Source organism: Pelodiscus sinensis, unplaced genomic scaffold (assembly GCF_049634645.1).
Source record: "Pelodiscus sinensis isolate JC-2024 unplaced genomic scaffold, ASM4963464v1 ctg141, whole genome shotgun sequence".
Lineage (NCBI taxonomy): Eukaryota > Metazoa > Chordata > Testudines > Trionychidae > Pelodiscus > Pelodiscus sinensis.
In genome coordinates, this window is record NW_027465906.1 from 69,610 (window position 1) to 87,889 (window position 18,280).

General features: G+C 71.4%; 1 protein-coding gene across 3 annotated transcripts in view; it reads right to left on the reverse strand.

The window, feature by feature from the left end:
- Positions 1-4,765: 4,765 nt before the first annotated feature.
- Positions 4,766-18,280, reverse strand: part of CRTAC1 (cartilage acidic protein 1) — a 35,456-nt gene continuing 21,941 nt past the window's right edge. For all 3 annotated transcript variants that reach the window (XM_075916357.1, XM_075916356.1, XM_075916355.1), the window contains exons 6-15: positions 15,202-15,336; positions 14,822-14,967; positions 14,180-14,316; positions 10,896-10,978; positions 10,483-10,583; positions 8,746-8,914; positions 6,887-7,032; positions 6,639-6,681; positions 6,398-6,541; positions 4,766-6,305 (exon numbers count right to left, since the gene is read on the reverse strand). In XM_075916357.1, coding sequence (XP_075772472.1) covers positions 6,190-6,305; positions 6,398-6,541; positions 6,639-6,681; positions 6,887-7,032; positions 8,746-8,914; positions 10,483-10,583; positions 10,896-10,978; positions 14,180-14,316; positions 14,822-14,967; positions 15,202-15,336 — 1,220 coding nt within the window. In that variant the 3' untranslated portion in view covers positions 4,766-6,189. The remainder of the gene's footprint in view (positions 6,306-6,397; positions 6,542-6,638; positions 6,682-6,886; positions 7,033-8,745; positions 8,915-10,482; positions 10,584-10,895; positions 10,979-14,179; positions 14,317-14,821; positions 14,968-15,201; positions 15,337-18,280) is intronic.

Below are 18,280 nucleotides of genomic sequence, written 5' to 3' on the forward strand. Positions count from 1 at the left end.
GCGCCTCCCCAGAGCCAGCTCCTCCGGCTCTCATAGCCCGGGCCATCCTGCGCCTCCCCAGAGCCAGCTCCCCCGGCTCCCATAGCCCGGGCCGTCCTGCACCTCCCCAGAGCCAGCTCCCCCGGCTCCCATAGCCCGGGCCATCCTGCGCCTCCCCGGAGCCAGCTCCCCCGGCTCCCATAGCCCGGGCCATCCTGCGCCTCCCCGGAGCCAGCTCCCCTGGCTCCCATAGCCCGGGCTATCCTGCGCCTCCCCGGAGCCAGCTCCCCCGGCTCCCATAGCCCGGGCTATCCTGCGCCTCCCCGGAGCCAGCTCCCCCGGCTCCCATAGCCCGGGCTATCCTGCGCCTCCCCGGAGCCAGCTCCCCCGGCTCCCATAGCCCGGGCTATCCTGCTCCTCCCCAGAGCCAGCTCCCCCGGCTCCCATAGCCCACGCCATCCTGCGCCTCCCCAGAGTCAGCTCCTCCAGCTCCCATAGCCCGGGCTATCCTGCGCCTCCCCAGAGCCAGCTCCTCCAGCTCTCATAGCCCGGGCCATCCTGCGCCTCCCCGGAGCCAGCTCCCCCGGCTCCCATAGCCCGGGCTATCCTGCTCCTCCCCAGAGCCAGCTCCTCCAGCTCCCATAGCCCACGCCATCCTGCGCCTCCCCGGAGCCAGCTCCTCTTGCTCCCATAGCCCGGGCCATCCTGCTCCTCCCCAGAGCCAGCTCCTCCAGCTCCCATAGCCCACGCCATCCTGCGCCTCCACGGAGCCAGCTCCCCCAGCTCCCACAGCCCACGCCATCCTGCGCCTCCCCAGAGCCAGCTCCCCCGGCTCCCATAGCCCGGGCCATCCTGCGCCTCCCCGGAGCCAGCTCCTCCAGCTCCCATAGCCCGGGCCATCCTGCGCCTCCCCTGAGCCAGCTCCCCCGGCTCCCATAGCCCGGGCTATCCTGCGCCTCCCCGGAGCCAGCTCCCCCGGCTCCCACAGCCCACGCCATCCTGCGCCTCCCCTGAGCCAGCTCCCCCGGCTCCCATAGCCCGGGCCATCCTGCGCCTCCCCTGAGCCAGCTCCCCCGGCTCCCATAGCCCGGGCCATCCTGCGCCTCCCCAGAGCCAGCTCCTCCGGCTCTCATAGCCCGGGCCATCCTGCGCCTCCCCAGAGCCAGCTCCCCCGGCTCCCATAGCCCGGGCCGTCCTGCACCTCCCCAGAGCCAGCTCCCCCGGCTCCCATAGCCCGGGCCATCCTGCGCCTCCCCGGAGCCAGCTCCCCCGGCTCCCATAGCCCGGGCCATCCTGCGCCTCCCCGGAGCCAGCTCCCCTGGCTCCCATAGCCCGGGCTATCCTGCGCCTCCCCGGAGCCAGCTCCCCCGGCTCCCATAGCCCGGGCTATCCTGCGCCTCCCCGGAGCCAGCTCCCCCGGCTCCCATAGCCCGGGCTATCCTGCTCCTCCCCAGAGCCAGCTCCCCCGGCTCCCATAGCCCACGCCATCCTGCGCCTCCCCAGAGTCAGCTCCTCCAGCTCCCATAGCCCACGCCATCCTGCGCCTCCCAGAGCCAGCTCCTCCAGCTCTCATAGCCCGGGCCATCCTGCGCCTCCCCAGAGCCAGCTCCTCCAGCTCCCATAGCCCGGGCCATCCTGCGCCTCCCCGGAGCCAGCTCCCCTGGCTCCCATAGCCCGGGCTATCCTGCGCCTCCCCGGAGCCAGCTCCCCCGGCTCCCATAGCCCGGGCTATCCTGCTCCTCCCCAGAGCCAGCTCCTCCAGCTCCCATAGCCCACGCCATCCTGCGCCTCCCCGGAGCCAGCTCCCCCGGCTCCCATAGCCCGGGCTATCCTGCTCCTCCCCAGAGCCAGCTCCTCCAGCTCCCATAGCCCGGGCCATCCTGCGCCTCCCCAGAGTCAGCTCCTCCAGCTCCCATAGCCCGGGCTATCCTGCGCCTCCCCAGAGCCAGCTCCTCCAGCTCCCATAGCCCACGCCATCCTGCGCCTCCCCAGAGCCAGCTCCTCCAGCTCCCATAGCCCGGGCTATCCTGCTCCTCCCCAGAGCCAGCTCCTCCAGCTCCCATAGCCCGGGCTATCCTGCGCCTCCCCAGAGCCAGCTCCTCCAGCTCCCATAGCCCACGCCATCCTGCTCCTCCCCAGAGCCAGCTCCTCCAGCTCCCATAGCCCGGGCCATCCTGCGCCTCCCCAGAGCCAGCTCCCCCGGTCCCATAGCCCGGGCCATCCTGCGCCTCCCCGGAGCCGGCTCTGGGGCCTGATTTCACCTGGGGATTCAAGGATGCCCAGTGGGGTGGGATCCAGTCATACTGCAGCCTGGGAGCTGGAGGGGGTGAGGTTCCTGCGCACACATCCAGCGGGGGATGATGGAGCTGTGATGACGCGTCAGGGAGCCCCCCCGACCCTGCACCCCTGTCCGCCAGCGTAGCACAGAGGGGTCATTGCTGCTCCAGATCCAGCCCAGCCTGGGGCGGATGCAGGCAGCGCAGGACAGGCCGACAGCCCTGGGGGAGGGGTTCCAGGCCCGTGAACCCCCTGCACTGCTTAGTCTGCTCCCTCCACGCTCGCCCCCCCCCTTTGTCCAGACCCTTCCCTGCGCAGCTGAGAACCTTGGGCCATGGTCTGCAGGGCCCTGGGGCGCCCCCCGCTGGGCAGTGCTCACGCAGGCCAGTAGGGGTCGCCCACAACCCAAGCCTAGCCCCAGGGCCTGCCCCACAGAGCGGCAGCCTCCCCCCCACTACATCACAGGAGTGGACGGGGCAGAGGGGTGCGGGAAGGGGGTGCACAGGAGACGGGGGACGAGGCCCAGCCTGGGCCGACAGCCAGAGCCCCAGAGAACAAGGGGGCAGGAAATCCCAGGGGGAAACGGGGCCTGAGGGGAATCCCTGCAGAGTCAGGCGCTTCACACTCCCGGGGCAGGGAGGGAGCGGTGGGAGGAGGGGGAGAACCGTGGGGGAGGTTGGGGGGGGGCGCTGCTCAGGGTCGGGGAGGTTGCACGGGGCCGGGTGGGGGGGCTGCTTGGGGCCGGGGGGGGCGCTGCTCAGGGTCGGGGAGGTTGCACGGGGCCGGGTGGGGGGGCTGCTTGGGGCCGGGGGGGGCGCTGCTCAGGGCCAGGGAGGCTGCGCAGGGCGGGGGGGGGGGGCGCTGCTCGGGGCCGGGGAGGCTGCGCGGGGCCGGGGAAGCTGTGCGGGCTGGGGGGGGGCGCTGCTCGGGGCCGGGGAGGCTGCGCGGGGCCGGGGAAGCTGTGCGGGCTGGGGGGGGGCGCTGCTCGGGGCCGGGGAGGCTGCGCGGGCTGGGGGGGGCGCTGCTCGGGGCCGGGGAGGCTGCGCGGGCCGGGGGGCGCTGCTCGGGGCCGGGGACGCTGCTCAGGGCCGGGGAGGCTGCGCGGGGCCGGGGAAGCTGTGCGGGCTGGGGGGGGGCGCTGCTCGGGGCCGGGGAGGCTGCGCGGGGCCGGGGAAGCTGTGCGGGCTGGGGGGGGGCGCTGCTCGGGGCCGGGGAGGCTGCGCGGGGCCGGGGAAGCTGTGCGGGCTGGGGGGGGGCGCTGCTCGGGGCCGGGGAGGCTGCGCGGGCTGGGGGGGGGGTGCTGCTCGGGGCTGGGGAGGCTGCGCGGGCTGGGGGGGGGGCGCGGGGCGGGGGAGGCTGCTCGGGGCTGGGGAGGCTGCTCGGGGCCGGGGGGCGCTGCTCGGGGCTGGGGAGGGTGCGCGGGCCGGGGGGGGGGCGCTGCTCGGGGCCGGGGAAGCTGCGCGGTCGGGGGGGGGGGCGCTGCGCGGGGCGGGGAGGCTGCGCGGGGCCGGGGGGCGCTGCTCGGGGCCGGGGAAGCTGCGCGGGGCGGGGGGGCCGCGCGGGTCTAGGGGTGCAGGGGGCGCCAGGGAGGAGCCCGGCGGGTAGGCCAGACGTGCTCACACAGGCCGTGCTGCTCCCGGCACTCGGCCAGGTGTGCAGGAGAAGGGGAGGGGTCACCCCGCCCAGCCCCACGGGCCGTGGCTCAGGGAGCCCCCACTGGCTCAGGGAGGCCGTGCCAAGGTCTCCGTGCTCCAGAGCGGGGAGTGGAGGGAGCCGGGCAGAGGCAGCAGCTGCCTGGCCTGGCCCCGGCTCTCGCCCCAGCACTGGCCGGCGGCCTGGCCGTGGGGCTGGAGCCCGCGTGGCAGCGGCAGGCGCAGGGGCCCAGGGTGTTGGTGCAGCCCCTGGGCACACTCAATGTCTGGGGGGAGGAGGGGGTCACTGGGCGGGGCCCCGTGCACTTGGCACCTACTGGTGCCAACTAGCCTTGGCAGTGGTGGGCGTGTGACCCCCTCCCCCCATGCCCCTTGGGAGCTGCCTGGCTGCAGCGCCAGTTGCTGGCGGGGGCAGGGTCCCATTATTGCCCCCCCGGTGCTGCAGGACAGTGTCCTGGAGGGGCCCCGCTTGTCCCCTGGCCCCCAGCGGGAGCCGGTGGGGCAGCAGGCAGCTCGCAGGCTGGCTGGGCCAGGGCCTGGGGGTCGCACACACTGTGGGTGCCCGGGGGCTGCGGGGAGGTGCGCCGTGGCCGTGGCTGGCTTTAGGCGGCTGGGTGTGACGTCTGCCCAGCGACACCCACCCCGCTCCATTCCCCCTGCCCCCGGCCCCAGCCGCCCTCTCTACACACGCCAGGGCCTGGGACCTGCGGCCAGCCCCTCGCGGAGCACTGGGGGCTCCCGCCAGCCTGCGGGGAGATGCGACCCCACGGGGCAGGCAGCACCCCCCGCAGCCCCACAGCTCAGCCTTACGCCCGGGCACAGCCCCCCCCCTCGCCAAGGAACTCAGCAGGCAGATGCGAATTGACAGGAGAGTTTATTGGGTTGCTTCTCTGGGAGGGGCTGGAAGACTGAGCCAGGTCCAACTCCAGAGGGGGGGTCCATATGCCAGAAACACGCCAGGGCGCCCTCCCCACAGCGACGGGGGAGGGGTGCCCTCCATTGCTGAGAGGGGGTTGGGCAAAGCAAACCCTGCAGGCCAAACCAGCAGGCACAAGATGGGGCACCAGGGCGAGGTCCCACGAGGGGCACGGCCGGGCACAGGGGCGCCTGGGATCCTAATTGTGAGTTCCCACGAGGGGCACGGCCGGGCACAGGGGCGCCTGGGATCCTAATTGTGAGTTCCCACGAGGGGCACGGCCGGGCACAGGGGCGCCTGGGATCCTAAGAGCGAGGTCCCACGAGGGACACGGCCGGGCACAGGGGCGCCTGGGATCCTAAGGGTGAGTTCCCACGAGGGGCACGGCCGGGCACAGGGGCGCCTGGGATCCTAAGGGCGAGGTCCCACGAGGGGCACGGCCGGGCACAGGGGCGCCTGGGATCCTAAGGGCGAGGTCCCACGAGGGGCACGGCCGGGCACAGGGGCGCCTGGGATCCTAATTGTGAGTTCCCACGAGGGGCACGGCCGGGCACAGGGGCGCCTGGGATCCTAAGAGCGAGGTCCCACGAGGGACACGGCCGGGCACAGGGGCGCCTGGGATCCTAAGGGTGAGTTCCCACGAGGGGCACGGCCGGGCACAGGGGCGCCTGGGATCCTAAGGGCGAGGTCCCACGAGGGGCATGGCCGGGCATAGGGGCGCCTGGGATCCTAAGGGCGAGGTCCCACGAGGGGCACGGCCGGGCACAGGGGCGCCTGGGATCCTAAGGGCGAGTTCCCACGAGGGGCACGGCCGGGCACAGGGGCGCCTGGGATCCTAAGGGCGAGGTCCCACGAGGGGCACGGCCGGGCATAGGGGCGCCTGGGATCCTAAGGGTGAGTTCCCATGAGGGGCACGGCCGGGCACAGGGGCGCCTGGGATCCTAAGGGCGAGTTCCCACGAGGGGCACGGCCGGGCACAGGGGCGCCTGGGATCCTAAGGGTGAGTTCCCACGAGGGGCACGGCCGGGCACAGGGGCGCCTGGGATCCTAAGGGTGAGTTCCCACGAGGGGCACGGCCGGGCACAGGGGCGCCTGGGATCCTAAGGGCGAGGTCCCACGAGGGGCACGGCCGGGCACAGGGGCGCCTGGGGTCCTAAGGGCGAGCGCCCACGAGGGGCACGGCCGGGCACAGGGGCGCCTGGTCTGTTTCCTCAGAAAACACGCCAGGGCCCTGGCACAGGACTCCACATGCAGCCGCTGCCCGGGCGCTCCGATGCCCTTCTCAGAGGAGGCTGCAGCCCCACGGGGCAGGTGTCTGATGGGGGGCAGGGCGGACAGAGGGCACAGCCTGGTCCCTGCCAGGGGTTACAGTGCCCAGAAGTGAAGGCAGAGGAGGCCCAGTGGGAGGAGGGGGCTGGGGGGGCGCCAGGCCCGGAGCTGGCTCCCTGCAGAGGGGTATCCGCCGAAAAAGGCCACTTGCGCTGCACAAGGAGACAGAGGAGGGCGGGTGAGTGGTGGCAGAGGCGCGGGCAGGGCCAGAGACCCGCGGGCCGGGCGCCTGCGCGTCACTCACCCACGCAGGCTGTGCCGTCCTCGCTGGGCTCGAAGCCCCGGCTGCAGCGCCGGTTGCTGCGGCACCGGTACCCGCCGTAGGTGTTGCTGCAGACGGGCCTCTCCCTGGGGCACACGAAGGGGAACGCGGCGCACTCGTCCGTGTCTGGAAGGGGACAGGGCCCGGCATGAGCCAAGCCCCCACTCGGCCCCCGGCCCACAGCCCCTGCCCAGCCCCCCGACCCCGCGCAGCAGCGACTCACCCCCGCAGCGGCCGCCCTCGCGCCGGGAGAAGCCCTGGCCGCACTGCATGGAGGGAGAAACAGACGGGGGGGGGGGTTAATGCGGGAAGAGACACCCCAGCCGCCCAGCTCCCCCAGGCCCGGCGAGGTGCAAGCTGGGGCCACGCTCCGGACCCGCAGGGCAGGGCGAGGCCAGAGGTGCCGTGTCCCTCCAAGCGCGTCTGTGGGCCCCACGGCCCCGCCCAGCCCCGCGAGCCAGGCCCACTCACCTCCAGCGAGGTGGGCACGAGCTGCCCCGCGGCACCCTGGGGGTAGGGGACCTCCAGCACTGAGTTGGTCTCGCTGCTGGCCACAGCCCGGGCCACGACCCTGCCATCCGGCCACGTCACCTCCAGGCTGCTGGCCTCGTCCCGGCCTGCGGAGGAGCAGCCCATGGGCAAGCAGCTTGGGGGGGCAGCGCTCAGCAGGGTGGAGCGCTGGGCCCCAGAGGGGGTGCAGAGCAGCAGCGGTGCCCTGCTCTCCCTGCAGGCCTGACTGGGCCAGCACGGGGGCTCCTGGGGCCTCTGCTCAGCGCAGGCAGAGCGGGGGCTGGGGGGCTGGCAGGGGCTGGGGGCGGGGCTCCGGGGCAGACAGAGCCGGGGGGAGGGGGAGCTGGCAGGGGCTGGGGGCGGGGCTCCGGGGCAGACAGAGCCAGGGGGAGCTGGCAGGGGCTGGGGGCGGGGCTCCGGGGCAGACAGAGCCGGGGGGAGGGGGAGCTGGCAGGGGCTGGGGGCAGGGCTCCGGGGCAGACAGAGCCAGGGGGAGCTGGCAGGGGCTGGGGGCGGGGCTCCGGGGCAGACAGAGCCGGGGGGAGGGGGAGCTGGCAGGGGCTGGGGGCAGGGCTCCGGGGCAGACAGAGCCGGGGGGAGGGGGAGCTGGCAGGGGCTGGGGGCGGGGCTCCGGGGCAGACAGAGCAGGGGGGAGAGGGAGCTGGCAGGGGCTGGGGGCGGGGCTCCGGGGCAGACAGAGCAGGGGGGAGAGGGAGCTGGCAGGGGCTGGGGGCGGGGCTCCGGGGCAGACAGAGCCGGGGGGAGGGGGAGCTGGCAGGGGCTGGGGGCAGGGCTCCGGGGCAGACAGAGCCGGGGGGAGGGGGAGCTGGCAGGGGCTGGGGGCAGGGCTCCGGGGCAGACAGAGCCAGGGGGAGCTGGCAGGGGCTGGGGGCGGGGCTCCGGGGCAGACAGAGCCGGGGGGAGGGGGAGCTGGCAGGGGCTGGGGGCGGGGCTCCGGGGCAGACAGAGCCAGGGGGAGCTGGCAGGGGCTGGGGGCGGGGCTCCGGGGCAGACAGAGCCAGGGGGAGCTGGCAGGGGCTGGGGGCGGGGCTCCGGGGCAGACAGAGCAGGGGGGAGAGGGAGCTGGCAGGGGCTGGGGGCGGGGCTCCGGGGCAGACAGAGCAGGGGGGAGAGGGAGCTGGCAGGGGCTGGGGGCGGGGCTCCGGGGCAGACAGAGCAGGGGGGAGAGGGAGCTGGCAGGGGCTGGGGGCAGGGCTCCGGGGCAGACAGAGCAGGGGGGAGAGGGAGCTGGCAGGGGCTGGGGGCAGGGCTCCGGGGCAGGCAGAGCGGGGGCTGGGGGGCTGGCAGGGGCTGGGGGCGGGGCTCCGGGGCAGACAGAGCCGGGGGGAGGGGGAGCTGGCAGGGGCTGGGGGCAGGGCTCCGGGGCAGACAGAGCAGGGGGGAGAGGGAGCTGGCAGGGGCTGGGGGCAGGGCTCCGGGGCAGACAGAGCCGGGGGGAGGGGGAGCTGGCAGGGGCTGGGGGCAGGGCTCCGGGGCAGACAGAGCAGGGGGGAGAGGGAGCTGGCAGGGGCTGGGGGCGGGGCTCCGGGGCAGACAGAGCCGGGGGGAGGGGGAGCTGGCAGGGGCTGGGGGCAGGGCTCCGGGGCAGACAGAGCCAGGGGGAGCTGGCAGGGGCTGGGGGCGGGGCTCCGGGGCAGACAGAGCCGGGGGGAGGGGGAGCTGGCAGGGGCTGGGGGCGGGGCTCCGGGGCAGACAGAGGCTGGGGGGGCTCTGGGGGAAAGGCACAGCGGGGGAACCAAGGGGGCGTCGAAGGCTGCCCTGAGCCCACGTCCCGGCTGCCCCAGGCCGCGGCGACTCACCCAGGCCGAAGTGCGCCACCGGCTCCATCTCGCACAGGTAGCCTGAGCCGCCGTCAATGATGCGCAGATGGGCCCCACTGCGCCGGGTGAACAGCACCACCCGGGCCCCCCGCGCGAAGGCCCCGAAGCGGGTGCGCGGGATGACGCGGAGCCAGTTGTTGCCGGAGCCCTGCCGGGGACAGACGGGTGAGACAGGCAGGCAGGGGTTCCGGGACTAGTGTGAAGCAGGCACATGACTCAGTTTCCCCTCATGCTGCTTTCTCACCTGAAGGGCAGGAGTTTGTTGTTGCAGGGAACAGCCCAGAACTGGAGCCGGGGGGTCTGGGACCCTGGTGCCCCCGGCCCTGCTCAGAGCACACGGCCGGTTCCCACCATACAAGGGGCTCAGAGGGGACCCCGGCGACCGGCCCAGAGGGCCCCCAGCGAGGGGAGAACACTGGACGGGGAGGGGCGGAGAAGAGGGGCCCAGGCAACCCCCTTACCTGGGGAGAAGACACTGGGGGGAGGGGCTGTTGCTGGGGGCATTGGAGGCTCTGCTGGGAGAGGGGGGCAGAGCAGGGCAGGCAGGACTCAGCCGGCTGCAGGGCAGACTCAGACGTGGGGGGTGGGGGGCCCAAGCCGACTGGCCTGAGGGATCCGTTGCTGGGTTCGAAGCTCCATAGCCCCTCCTGACTGGGGCTGGCCGGGGGTCGCTCTGGGCTGGGGAGCAGGGCCGCGCTGTCCCCTCGGGAGGGCTCACGGTGGAGGAGGCGGCTGGGGGCCCTGAGAGGCGCCGCCCCGGAAGCGGAAGGGCAGCCCCCCAGGTGAGAGGGGCCCCCCGAGATAGGGTCACTTCACTGGAGTGGGCCCCTTGGTCCCTGAGGGGACCCCCCACGTGTGGGCACAAGCTGTGAGCCATGACAGCCCTCTGGCTGCCCCCAGGCCGGCCTGCGGGCAGCACATGGGGCAGGGAGGCAGAAGTGCCATAGGCCTCTTGCCCTGCCACAGGGGCCGGGGGAGGCGTAGCCTGGGGCCCGACTGGCCCAGCAGCTGCCCGGGAGGCGCCTGGGGCGTGGCAGGACCAGGTCCTTGCTGTGGGCAGAGCCCCAGGGCCGGCAGGAGCTGGCTGGGGCGCTGCAGCCATCGGGGGGGGGGGGGGGGGCGAGGGGCGGGAGGGCCCGCCTGCTGGTGGAGGGCAGGGGAGGGGACGCGGGCGCAGCCCGGAGTGGATCAGCCAGTGCCTGGGAGCACTTCTGTCCTGGGGCTGGGGGCTAAGCACTGGAAGGTGGAGGCTTGGTCCCTGCCCTGCCAGTGAGGGGGGGCGGCCTTGCAGAGACCCCCAGGGCGCAGGTGTGGCGGCTGATTGGCTGCCTGCGTCCTGGCAACAGATGGCCAGGCCCCCCCAGGAGCCAGCCGCAGGTGGGGGAGAACAAAGGGCCCTTTGTCTCCTGGCCCGGGAGCGGAGCCGCTGCTGAGCGGGAAGCTGGGGGCAGGGCCCTGGGGGGCGTGGAGGTTTCCCCAGGGTCCGTTCCGGGGGCCGTGCTGCAGGGAGCTCCCCGGGGACGGGGCAGAACTCGCCAAGATCAGAGCTGGGGAGCCCTGGTGCCCGGGAGGCCAGGGGAGCTGCAGGGCCCAAGAGTCCTGCCTGGATCCACGCAGGGCAGTGCCCAGCCCCCAGCCTGGTGCCGGGGGAAACTGAGGCACCCAGTATTGAGACAGTCCTTGCAGCCAAGCCGCGGGCAGGGGGCCCCGACACACCTGGGTGCCCCTGAAGACAGACAGCGGCTGCGCCATGGACTCGCCGTGCGACAGGATCAGGTCCAGCAGCCCGTCGCCATCAAAGTCAGTCACCGCGCCCCCTGCAATGACAGCAGCCAGGGCTGGGGGGCCAGCTGCCATCGCAGCCCCCCCGCCGCAGCAGAGCCCAGCCCCCAGGGGCCTGGCAGGCAGGAGCCAGCCCACGCTCTGTAGCCTGGCTCTGGCTGCGGCTCTCCCCTGCTCAGGCTCAGGCCCTGCTCTGACCGCTAGACCATGCTGCCTGACTGCAGGCTCTTCGGCTTCCCTGACCATGGCCCTGCAGCAGCTGCGAGCCAACCCGCGGCTGGGGTCCCTGGGGGTGGCCCGTTCAGGGTCGGGGAGCCCAGCAGGAGGGTGCGGGTGGGGAGACTCACCCGTGCCCCGGCCCTCGGGCTCCACGGCGTCTCCTGGGTTCAGCTCCTCGATGACGGGGTCCGAGTGCTCCCTGCGGACGACCCTGCAGGGCCAGGCAGGGCACAGGGGTGAGCCAGGCCACCCCACCGGCCAGAGGCCAGCAGTGCGGGGACACAGCAGCCCTACCCCTCGGGGGCGCAGCCAGGGCCGGGGGGCTGCCCCACAGCACAGGCCACAGTCCAGCAACGGGGTCTGCAGAGGCCTGGCCTCCGGCCATCAGCCGCTCGGCAGGGAGAGGCCAGGCACTGCGGTGAGTGGGGCTGGGGCAGGGATGGGAGGGGCAGTTTTTGGCTGGGAAACTTGAAGGGAACAGACTAAGCTGAGGGGGCGATGGGCCCCCTAACCCCAGGGTCTGAGGCATCCCGGCCCTGACTCCTGTATCCTGGAGGTGCAACAAGCCCCCTCCCCCATTCTACTGGCTGGCGGAGTCTGTTCTGGCTGCCCCGGGGGTGCAGGATCGGGGGGTCCCCGACGCGCCGTCCCAGGGTGGGACCAGGGGACCCTTTTGCCCGGGAAGCTCGGGGGGGATGGTGCGACGTCCTGGGGGCTGTCTGTCTTGTACCCCAGCGCTCTCGCCGGGCTGTGCTGGGCGATTCCCTGCAGGGTCTTGGCCCAGACACCTCGGCCCAGCCTGAGCAGATAAGGCGGCAGAGAGAGACACAGGGAGGGAGGCAGGGACTGGCCCCAGGCTGGGGGCAGGGCCGGGGAGCTGGGTCAGTCTCGGGGCTAGGGCAGTGAGGATGCTCTGGACCAAGGAAGGGGGTGACGCCCCTCCCCCCAGGAGGACTAAGGCTCTGCCCTGGCTCCTGTGTTAGCTTGGATCCTACGGTGCACCATGTCTCTGAGACGCAATAAAACCTTCTCCTCTCCCGGCCGGCGGAGAATCCCCTCTGGCTGCGGACGGGGTGCAGGGCCGGGGGCTCCCCGCTGTGCCACCACACATGGGCTGCTGGGGGTGTGAGTCTGGCTGGCGCGGGGGGCAGGGAGGTGACTGAGCCCTTCCCCCCAGGCTGTGCTGGGTCCCTGGGAGCCAGTGACCCCCTGTGTGTCCTGTCCGCTGGGAGTCCCCTGGCCGTGGGGGGGGGGGCCTAGTGGTGCCCCCCCGTGACACCGTGCACATGAGCACCCTACCAGCAGTGACAGGCCGGGGGAGATCGGGGGCTGCACACGAGCCCTGTGGGGAGGCCAGGGCACGGTGCACAGAGCTGAGCCCCGGCTGGGGGGGCTGCCTGCTCTGTGGGGCAGTCACTGGGCGCTAGGCTTGGGCTGTGGGTGACCCCTACTGGCCTCTGTGAGCACTGCCCAGTGGGGGGGCGCCCCGGCCCCTCGCACCATGGCCCAACCGGTTCTCAGCTGACCAGGGGAGGGGTTTGGACAAAGGAAGGGTGCGGACATAGGAGTCAGGGCAGGCAGCCTTATACCCCTTGGGGTAGGGTGCACAGGCCACTGAACCCCAGCACTCGGCTCAGTCTCCTTCCTCCCTGCTTCCCCCCACTCAGAGGTCCGGGACATGCTGGCGCTAGGGGTGATCCAGCCGTCGGCCAGCCCCTGGGCCTCGCCCGTGGAGCTGGTCCCCAAGAAGGACGGGTCAATCCGGTTCTGTGTGGACTATCGGAAACTCAGCGCCGTCACGGTGTCCGACGCCTTCCCCGTGCCTAGGCCCGACGAGCTCCTGGACAGGCTGGGGGGAGCTCGCTACCTCACCAAGGGCTGCTGGCAGGTGCCGCTAGACCCGGAGGCCAGGCTGAAATCAGCTTTCATCACCCTGCTGGGGGTCTGCGAGTTCCTGGTTCTGCCCTTTGGCCTCAAGGGGGCACCGGCCACCGGTGGACCAGCTGCTGCGGGGAATGGAGAGCTGTGCCCTAGCGTACATCGATGACATCTGCATCTTCAGCCAGTCCTGGGAGGACCACGTGGCCCAGGTACTGGATCGGCTGTGGGGGGCTGGGCTGACCGTAAAGGCTGGGAAGTGCAAAGTCGGGATGGCCGAGGTGTCCTACCTGGGCCATAAGGTGGGGAGCGGCTGCTTGAAGCCAGAGCCGGCCAAGGTGGAGGCCATCCGGGACTGGCCTGTGCCCCAGCCCAAGAAGCAGGTCCAGGCTTTCATTGGGATGGCGGGGTACTACCGGAGCTTTGTGCCCAACTTCAGCTCCATCGCTGCCCCGATCACAGAGCTGTGCAGGAAGGGGAGGCCCGACAGGGTGGTCTGGGCGGAGCAGTGCCAGGGGCTCTCTGTGCACTGAAGGGAGCCCTGGCCAAGGCCCCAGTGCTGGTAAACCCAGACTGACAAGCCCTTTATGGTGTTTACTGACGCCTCGGACACCGGGCTGGGGCGGTGCTGATGCAGGTGGGCGAGAAGGGGGAGCGACGCTACGCGGCCACAGAGAAGGACGCCTGGCGATGGGGTGGGCCCTGCAAAGCTGCAGCCCGACCCATCTGGCCGGCGTTTCACGGTGTGACTGACCCCGCCCCCGACCTGGCTGCACCAGACGAAGGGACCAAGGCCAAGCTGCTGCGGTGGAGCCTGCTCCTGCAGGACCAGGACATGGAAGTGACCCACGGCAAGGGGAGCGCCAACGTCATCGCCCGTGGGGGGGCCCGAACCTCCCCAGGCCACTGGCAGCGCGGCCCCGCTCAGTCCACTCTCGGGGGGGGGGGAAATGTGATGTAGTGGGGGGGGGCTGTCCACTCTGTGGGGCAGTCACTGGGGCTAGGCTTGGGCTGTGGGTGACCCCTACTGGCCTGCGTGAGCACTGCCCAGCGGGAGGCGCCCCAGGGCCCTGCAGACCATGGCCCGACCGGTTCTCAGCTGAGCAGGGAAGGGTCTGGACAAAGGGAGGGCGGGGCTTGGGGAGGGGGCAGGCGGGGTGGGGGGAAGCATGGAGGAAGGAGACGGAGCCGGGTTCAGGGGCCTGTGTGCCCTGCCCCAAGGGGTCTGGGGCTGCCTGTCCTGACATGTTCACATGGAGCCCAGGCTGTATCTCAGAGCAGCAATACCCCCCTATTCTACCGGCTGGTGGAGTCCCGTTGGGCTGCGGACGGGGGATCCCCAATGCTCTGTCACGCCAGTGCTCTGCTACTCCCCCCACCGAGGGGAGGCTGCGGGCACAGCCCAGGGCACCAGTGCAGCGCGGGGTATTCATGCCATTGCAAAGCGGGACCCAAGCACGGTGCCACGCCACAGGCTCCGGAGTGCAGGCTGGGCGGAGCAGAGCAGCCTGGCCCCGGCCCCGGGGGGCCCTACCGGAAGAGGCGGTTGGCAGAAGAGCCCCGGTAGGCGATGTTGTTGAAGAACACCTCCAGCTCCTGGTCGTTGTCGAAGTCGGCCGCCAGGACGGTGCGGACAGGGGAGGGCATGGAGAACTTGGGCGTGGCGATGTCCTGCGGGAGAGATGGGCAGGGCCAGAGGGGAGCGGCAGGGCTGAGCTGGGGGGGCAGAAGCTGCCGGGGGGACAGGGCGGCATGACCCCTGCGGGGCAGTTTGGGGGCAGGGTGTGTTACGAATGGAGAATATAACGTGCATGAGTCCCATGTGCCTCAGTTTCCCTGGTCTCCAGCACACGGCGCCCAGGGCCCAGGCTCTCCCCGCAGGGAGGCTGAGCAGCTGGCGAGCGAAGGGCTGGAGGGGACCCGGGGGGGGGGGCTGCAAGTTGGGGCTCTCGCTGGGAGTCGGACCATCTCCCCAGGCCGCCAGCCAGCCTGGGCCGGGCCGTGAGGGCGCTGGGGGAGTCGCTGCCCACGCTGGGCGAGGGGCCGCCCGGGGCCTGACCCAGCCAGACTGGCTGCCGTGGCAGGCCCGGGGGAAGAGGGGACCCTGGGGTTCCCCAGGGAAGGGGCCTCCCAGCATCAGCCCTATGGATCAATGACGGGATGGGGGGCCCCTCACCCGGAAGCGGGCCCGCCCGCCGGTGCTCATCTGCAGGTAGAGGCGGTGGGGCCCGTTCCAGTTGCCGTAGACGACGTCCACTTTGCCGTCGCGGTTGAAGTCGGCCAGGGCCACGCCGCGGCCGTGCTGGTAGGGGTCATCCAGGCCTGCAGGGGGCAGAGGCTGTGGCCACAGCACCGGGAGCCCCATCCCCCAGGGCTGGGGGGCATGCAGGGAGGAGCGGGGAGCTGCCCAGGTTGGAGGGGCCACAGTGGCCGACCTGCTCCATCAGAGCCCCTAGTGCTCCTCCTTACCCCCTGCTGTGCCCAGAAGGGTCCCCCACCAGCCCGGGCCACGCAGCCACCCCTCCCGCCGGCCACAGGCCCCGCCCCCGCACTCACCAGCGCTGGCGGCCACGTCCACGAAGCGGCCGTCCCCCTGGTTGTGGAAGAGGAAGTTGGGCCCGTTCTCGTTATCGCAGAATATGTCTGAGGCGCTGGCGCTCAGGATGGGGCCCACGGCCACCCCACGGCCGCCTGGGCACAGCAGGGCGCGGGTCAGGAGTCACACGGAGCAACGCGGGGCCGCCCTGTCCCCCAACTCCCCTGGCAGCCCCCCACCTTCTCCAGCATCCTCTCTCCTGTAGCCCCACCACAGGGCCGACGTGCAGCCCCTCCGGCACCTGCCCCCCAGCAGGTCCCTGCACACACCTCACCCGCCAGAGTTGCCAGGCCCCAGCGCAGTGACCCCACAGCAGGGACGCTCCTTGCAGAGCCCGGAGGCGTCGTCTGGCTGTGCCAGGCCTGGGCGGGGCACCCTCCTCTCGGCACGCCCGGAACGGGCAGGCCCGGCCCTTCATCTGGCGAATGGGTCAGGGGCTGCTGGGTCACCCTAACCCTAAGCAAGGCAGTCGCCATGGTAACACCCCTCCCCACCACTGAATTCCCCCCCGGGCAGAGCCCAGCCCACCCCGACTGCACCTCTTGGCCCCCAGCCCCCTGGTTCTCAGCTCATGCGCTGCCCTCCCCAGCAGCCCTGGCATCTGCCACGGGGAGCCCCACCTGGGCCAGGCACCGTTCCCAAGACCTCAGGCAGCACTGGACCCTGGCAAGCGACGGGCGGGCTCAGCCCTACCAGGAGGGGAACACTGGGGGGTGCTGTGGGCTCAAGGGCCCCATTTATGGGGGGGCTAGAGGCAGTACCCCCTAAAATTGGACCCCCTGGATTTCATGCGGAAGGTCTGCTTAAAGCTGCATGCCCAGCAAAGGAGTTTGAGCTGTGACACATGGGGGGGGCTGTCCGCTCTGTAACCCGGGGTCCCCTGCGCTGGGCTGTGTGATTCCCACAGACTCCCCCACACCCAGACACCTAGGCCCCGCCTGAGCAGGTAACAAGGCTGTTCCCGGGGGAGGGGGAGCCGGACACCTGGCTGGGGGGCAGGGCTGGGGAGCGGGGCAGTTTCTGGCTGGGATGACGTGAAGAGAGGAGATTAAGCTGAGTCCTGAGGGGCCAGGGGCCTGAGGACCCCACCCCAAGAGGGCTGAGGCTGCCTGGCACCGATTCCTGTAGCCACATCACATCAGATCTGTGCTGTATCCTGGAGAAGCAATAGCCCCCCTCCCCCCTGTTCTACTGGCTGGGGGAGTCTCAGCTTGCTGAGGACAGGGGTGCAGGATCACGGGGACCCAACATGTTGCCCCAAGCTGCTCCCAGCTTGGCCCTGGGGCGGGGAGTCTGCTACACGCAGGGAGGCGGGGGATTAAGAACAACAAAAGACCAGGCACTTCAGCCATTGCAGGGTCATTCGGCCACGAAAACGTGGCTGGGCCCTCCACCTGAGGACTAGGGGGAAGCAGGAACGAGCGTTGTGCCGCAGGGATCCGCACTCGGGCCGCTCGTGAAACCTCTCGTAGGTGTTCTGGGAGAAGGAGCGAGCAGGGACGCGCCCCAGCTGACTGCAGAGCTACAAGGGATCGCGCAGAACTGGGCGAGTGGAACTCAGTACTGGCGAGGGCAACGTGATGCACGTGGAGCATCCCCACTGTGCGGACAAAATAGCCGTTCCCATTCCAGCCAGATCGTGGAAGCGCTGTGGATAGCGCCCTGGACACCGCTGCTCCCTGTGCACCACCCGCCTCAGAACCACAAACCAACCCAACCCGGGAATCCCGAGGAAAGGACGAGACGACTTGGCTGCTCTATCCAGCCGTGGCCCCCCAGCTCGGACAGTGCCTGCGGCTCTGGTCCCCCCTCCCCCAAACAAAGCTCTGTGGAAGCTGGAACCGGCACAGAGAGGGGCACAGAAATGCTGTGGGGCAGGAACAGCCTCCCCGTGAGGCGAGATTAACAAGACCAGGACTTTTCAGCTTGGAAAAGAGACTAAAGGGTGAGGGGGCAGGCGGGGGTCTAGCAACCCCTGTGGGGGCGGGCACACGGCACAAGGAAGCGCTCTTTACTCCTTCGCTGACACCACAAGCTCACCAGTGACGGTTCCAGGCAGCTGGTGTAAAGCCAACGCCGTCGACCTGTGGAACTCTCTGCCTGGAGACAGTGGAAAGGCCCAAACTCTCCCCGGGTCCAATAAGAACAAAAAGTCCCAGGAGGGTGGGTCCATCACTGGCAATTAGCCAGAATGGCAGGGAGGGTGCGTCTCGCCTCCGCGGGCCCGAAGCCCGCTCATGAGGATGCCTTGTCTGTTCATGCCTCCTGAAGCAGCTGGCATTGGCCACTGTGGGCAGCCTGGCCCCTGGGCGAGAAGGAGCTTTGGTCTGACCCAGCATGACCATTCTGATGTCCTTCTTCAGAGCCCAAAGGTAGCGGCCCCCTGCTGTAACCACTAGACCCCGCTCCCCTCCCCCCCCCTCCAGGCAGGAGCACGGTAAGACACGGCCGTTCCGTGGCAGCCAGGAGAGGGCAGAGCCCCTTCACGTTGGCACTGTAGGAACGGGACCCGGAGCCCCTTGCCAGCCGCGGCTGCACCAGCTGCCCAAAGAGCCGAGTGCGCACAAGGTGGGAGCCCCCGCCCAGCACTGGGGGGCAGGGGGTTTGCCCCCCCATTTGGTGTTTGGCTTGTACTGAGCATGCTCAGTAACACTGCGGAACCCTCTGTCCTCAGCCAGCCTCCCCCTGCTCCCACTCCCCCCCCCCACAGGGCACATGCAGCCCCCCCACTGCAATGGCGCCCTAGGCTCCAGCAGCCCTCTAGGGCTGCACAGCCCCCCCCCACGAAGCTCGGCCCCTCCCCAGCTGGCTGGGGACCCTGCTCCATGCCTGCCGTGCACTGCAGGGCACCGAGAGCCTGGGCAAGCTCACCCTTGCATGGCCTCTGGGCCGGGACTAACGACCCGACAAGGGGAAACTGAGGCTCCTTCCCTGCTTGGCCTGGGGGCATGGATCCCAGCGCTGCTGGGTGTGGGTGGGCCCGGCCGCCACTCAGCACAGATCACCGCAGCCACAGCCTCCTGGGCATGGCGCTTTGCC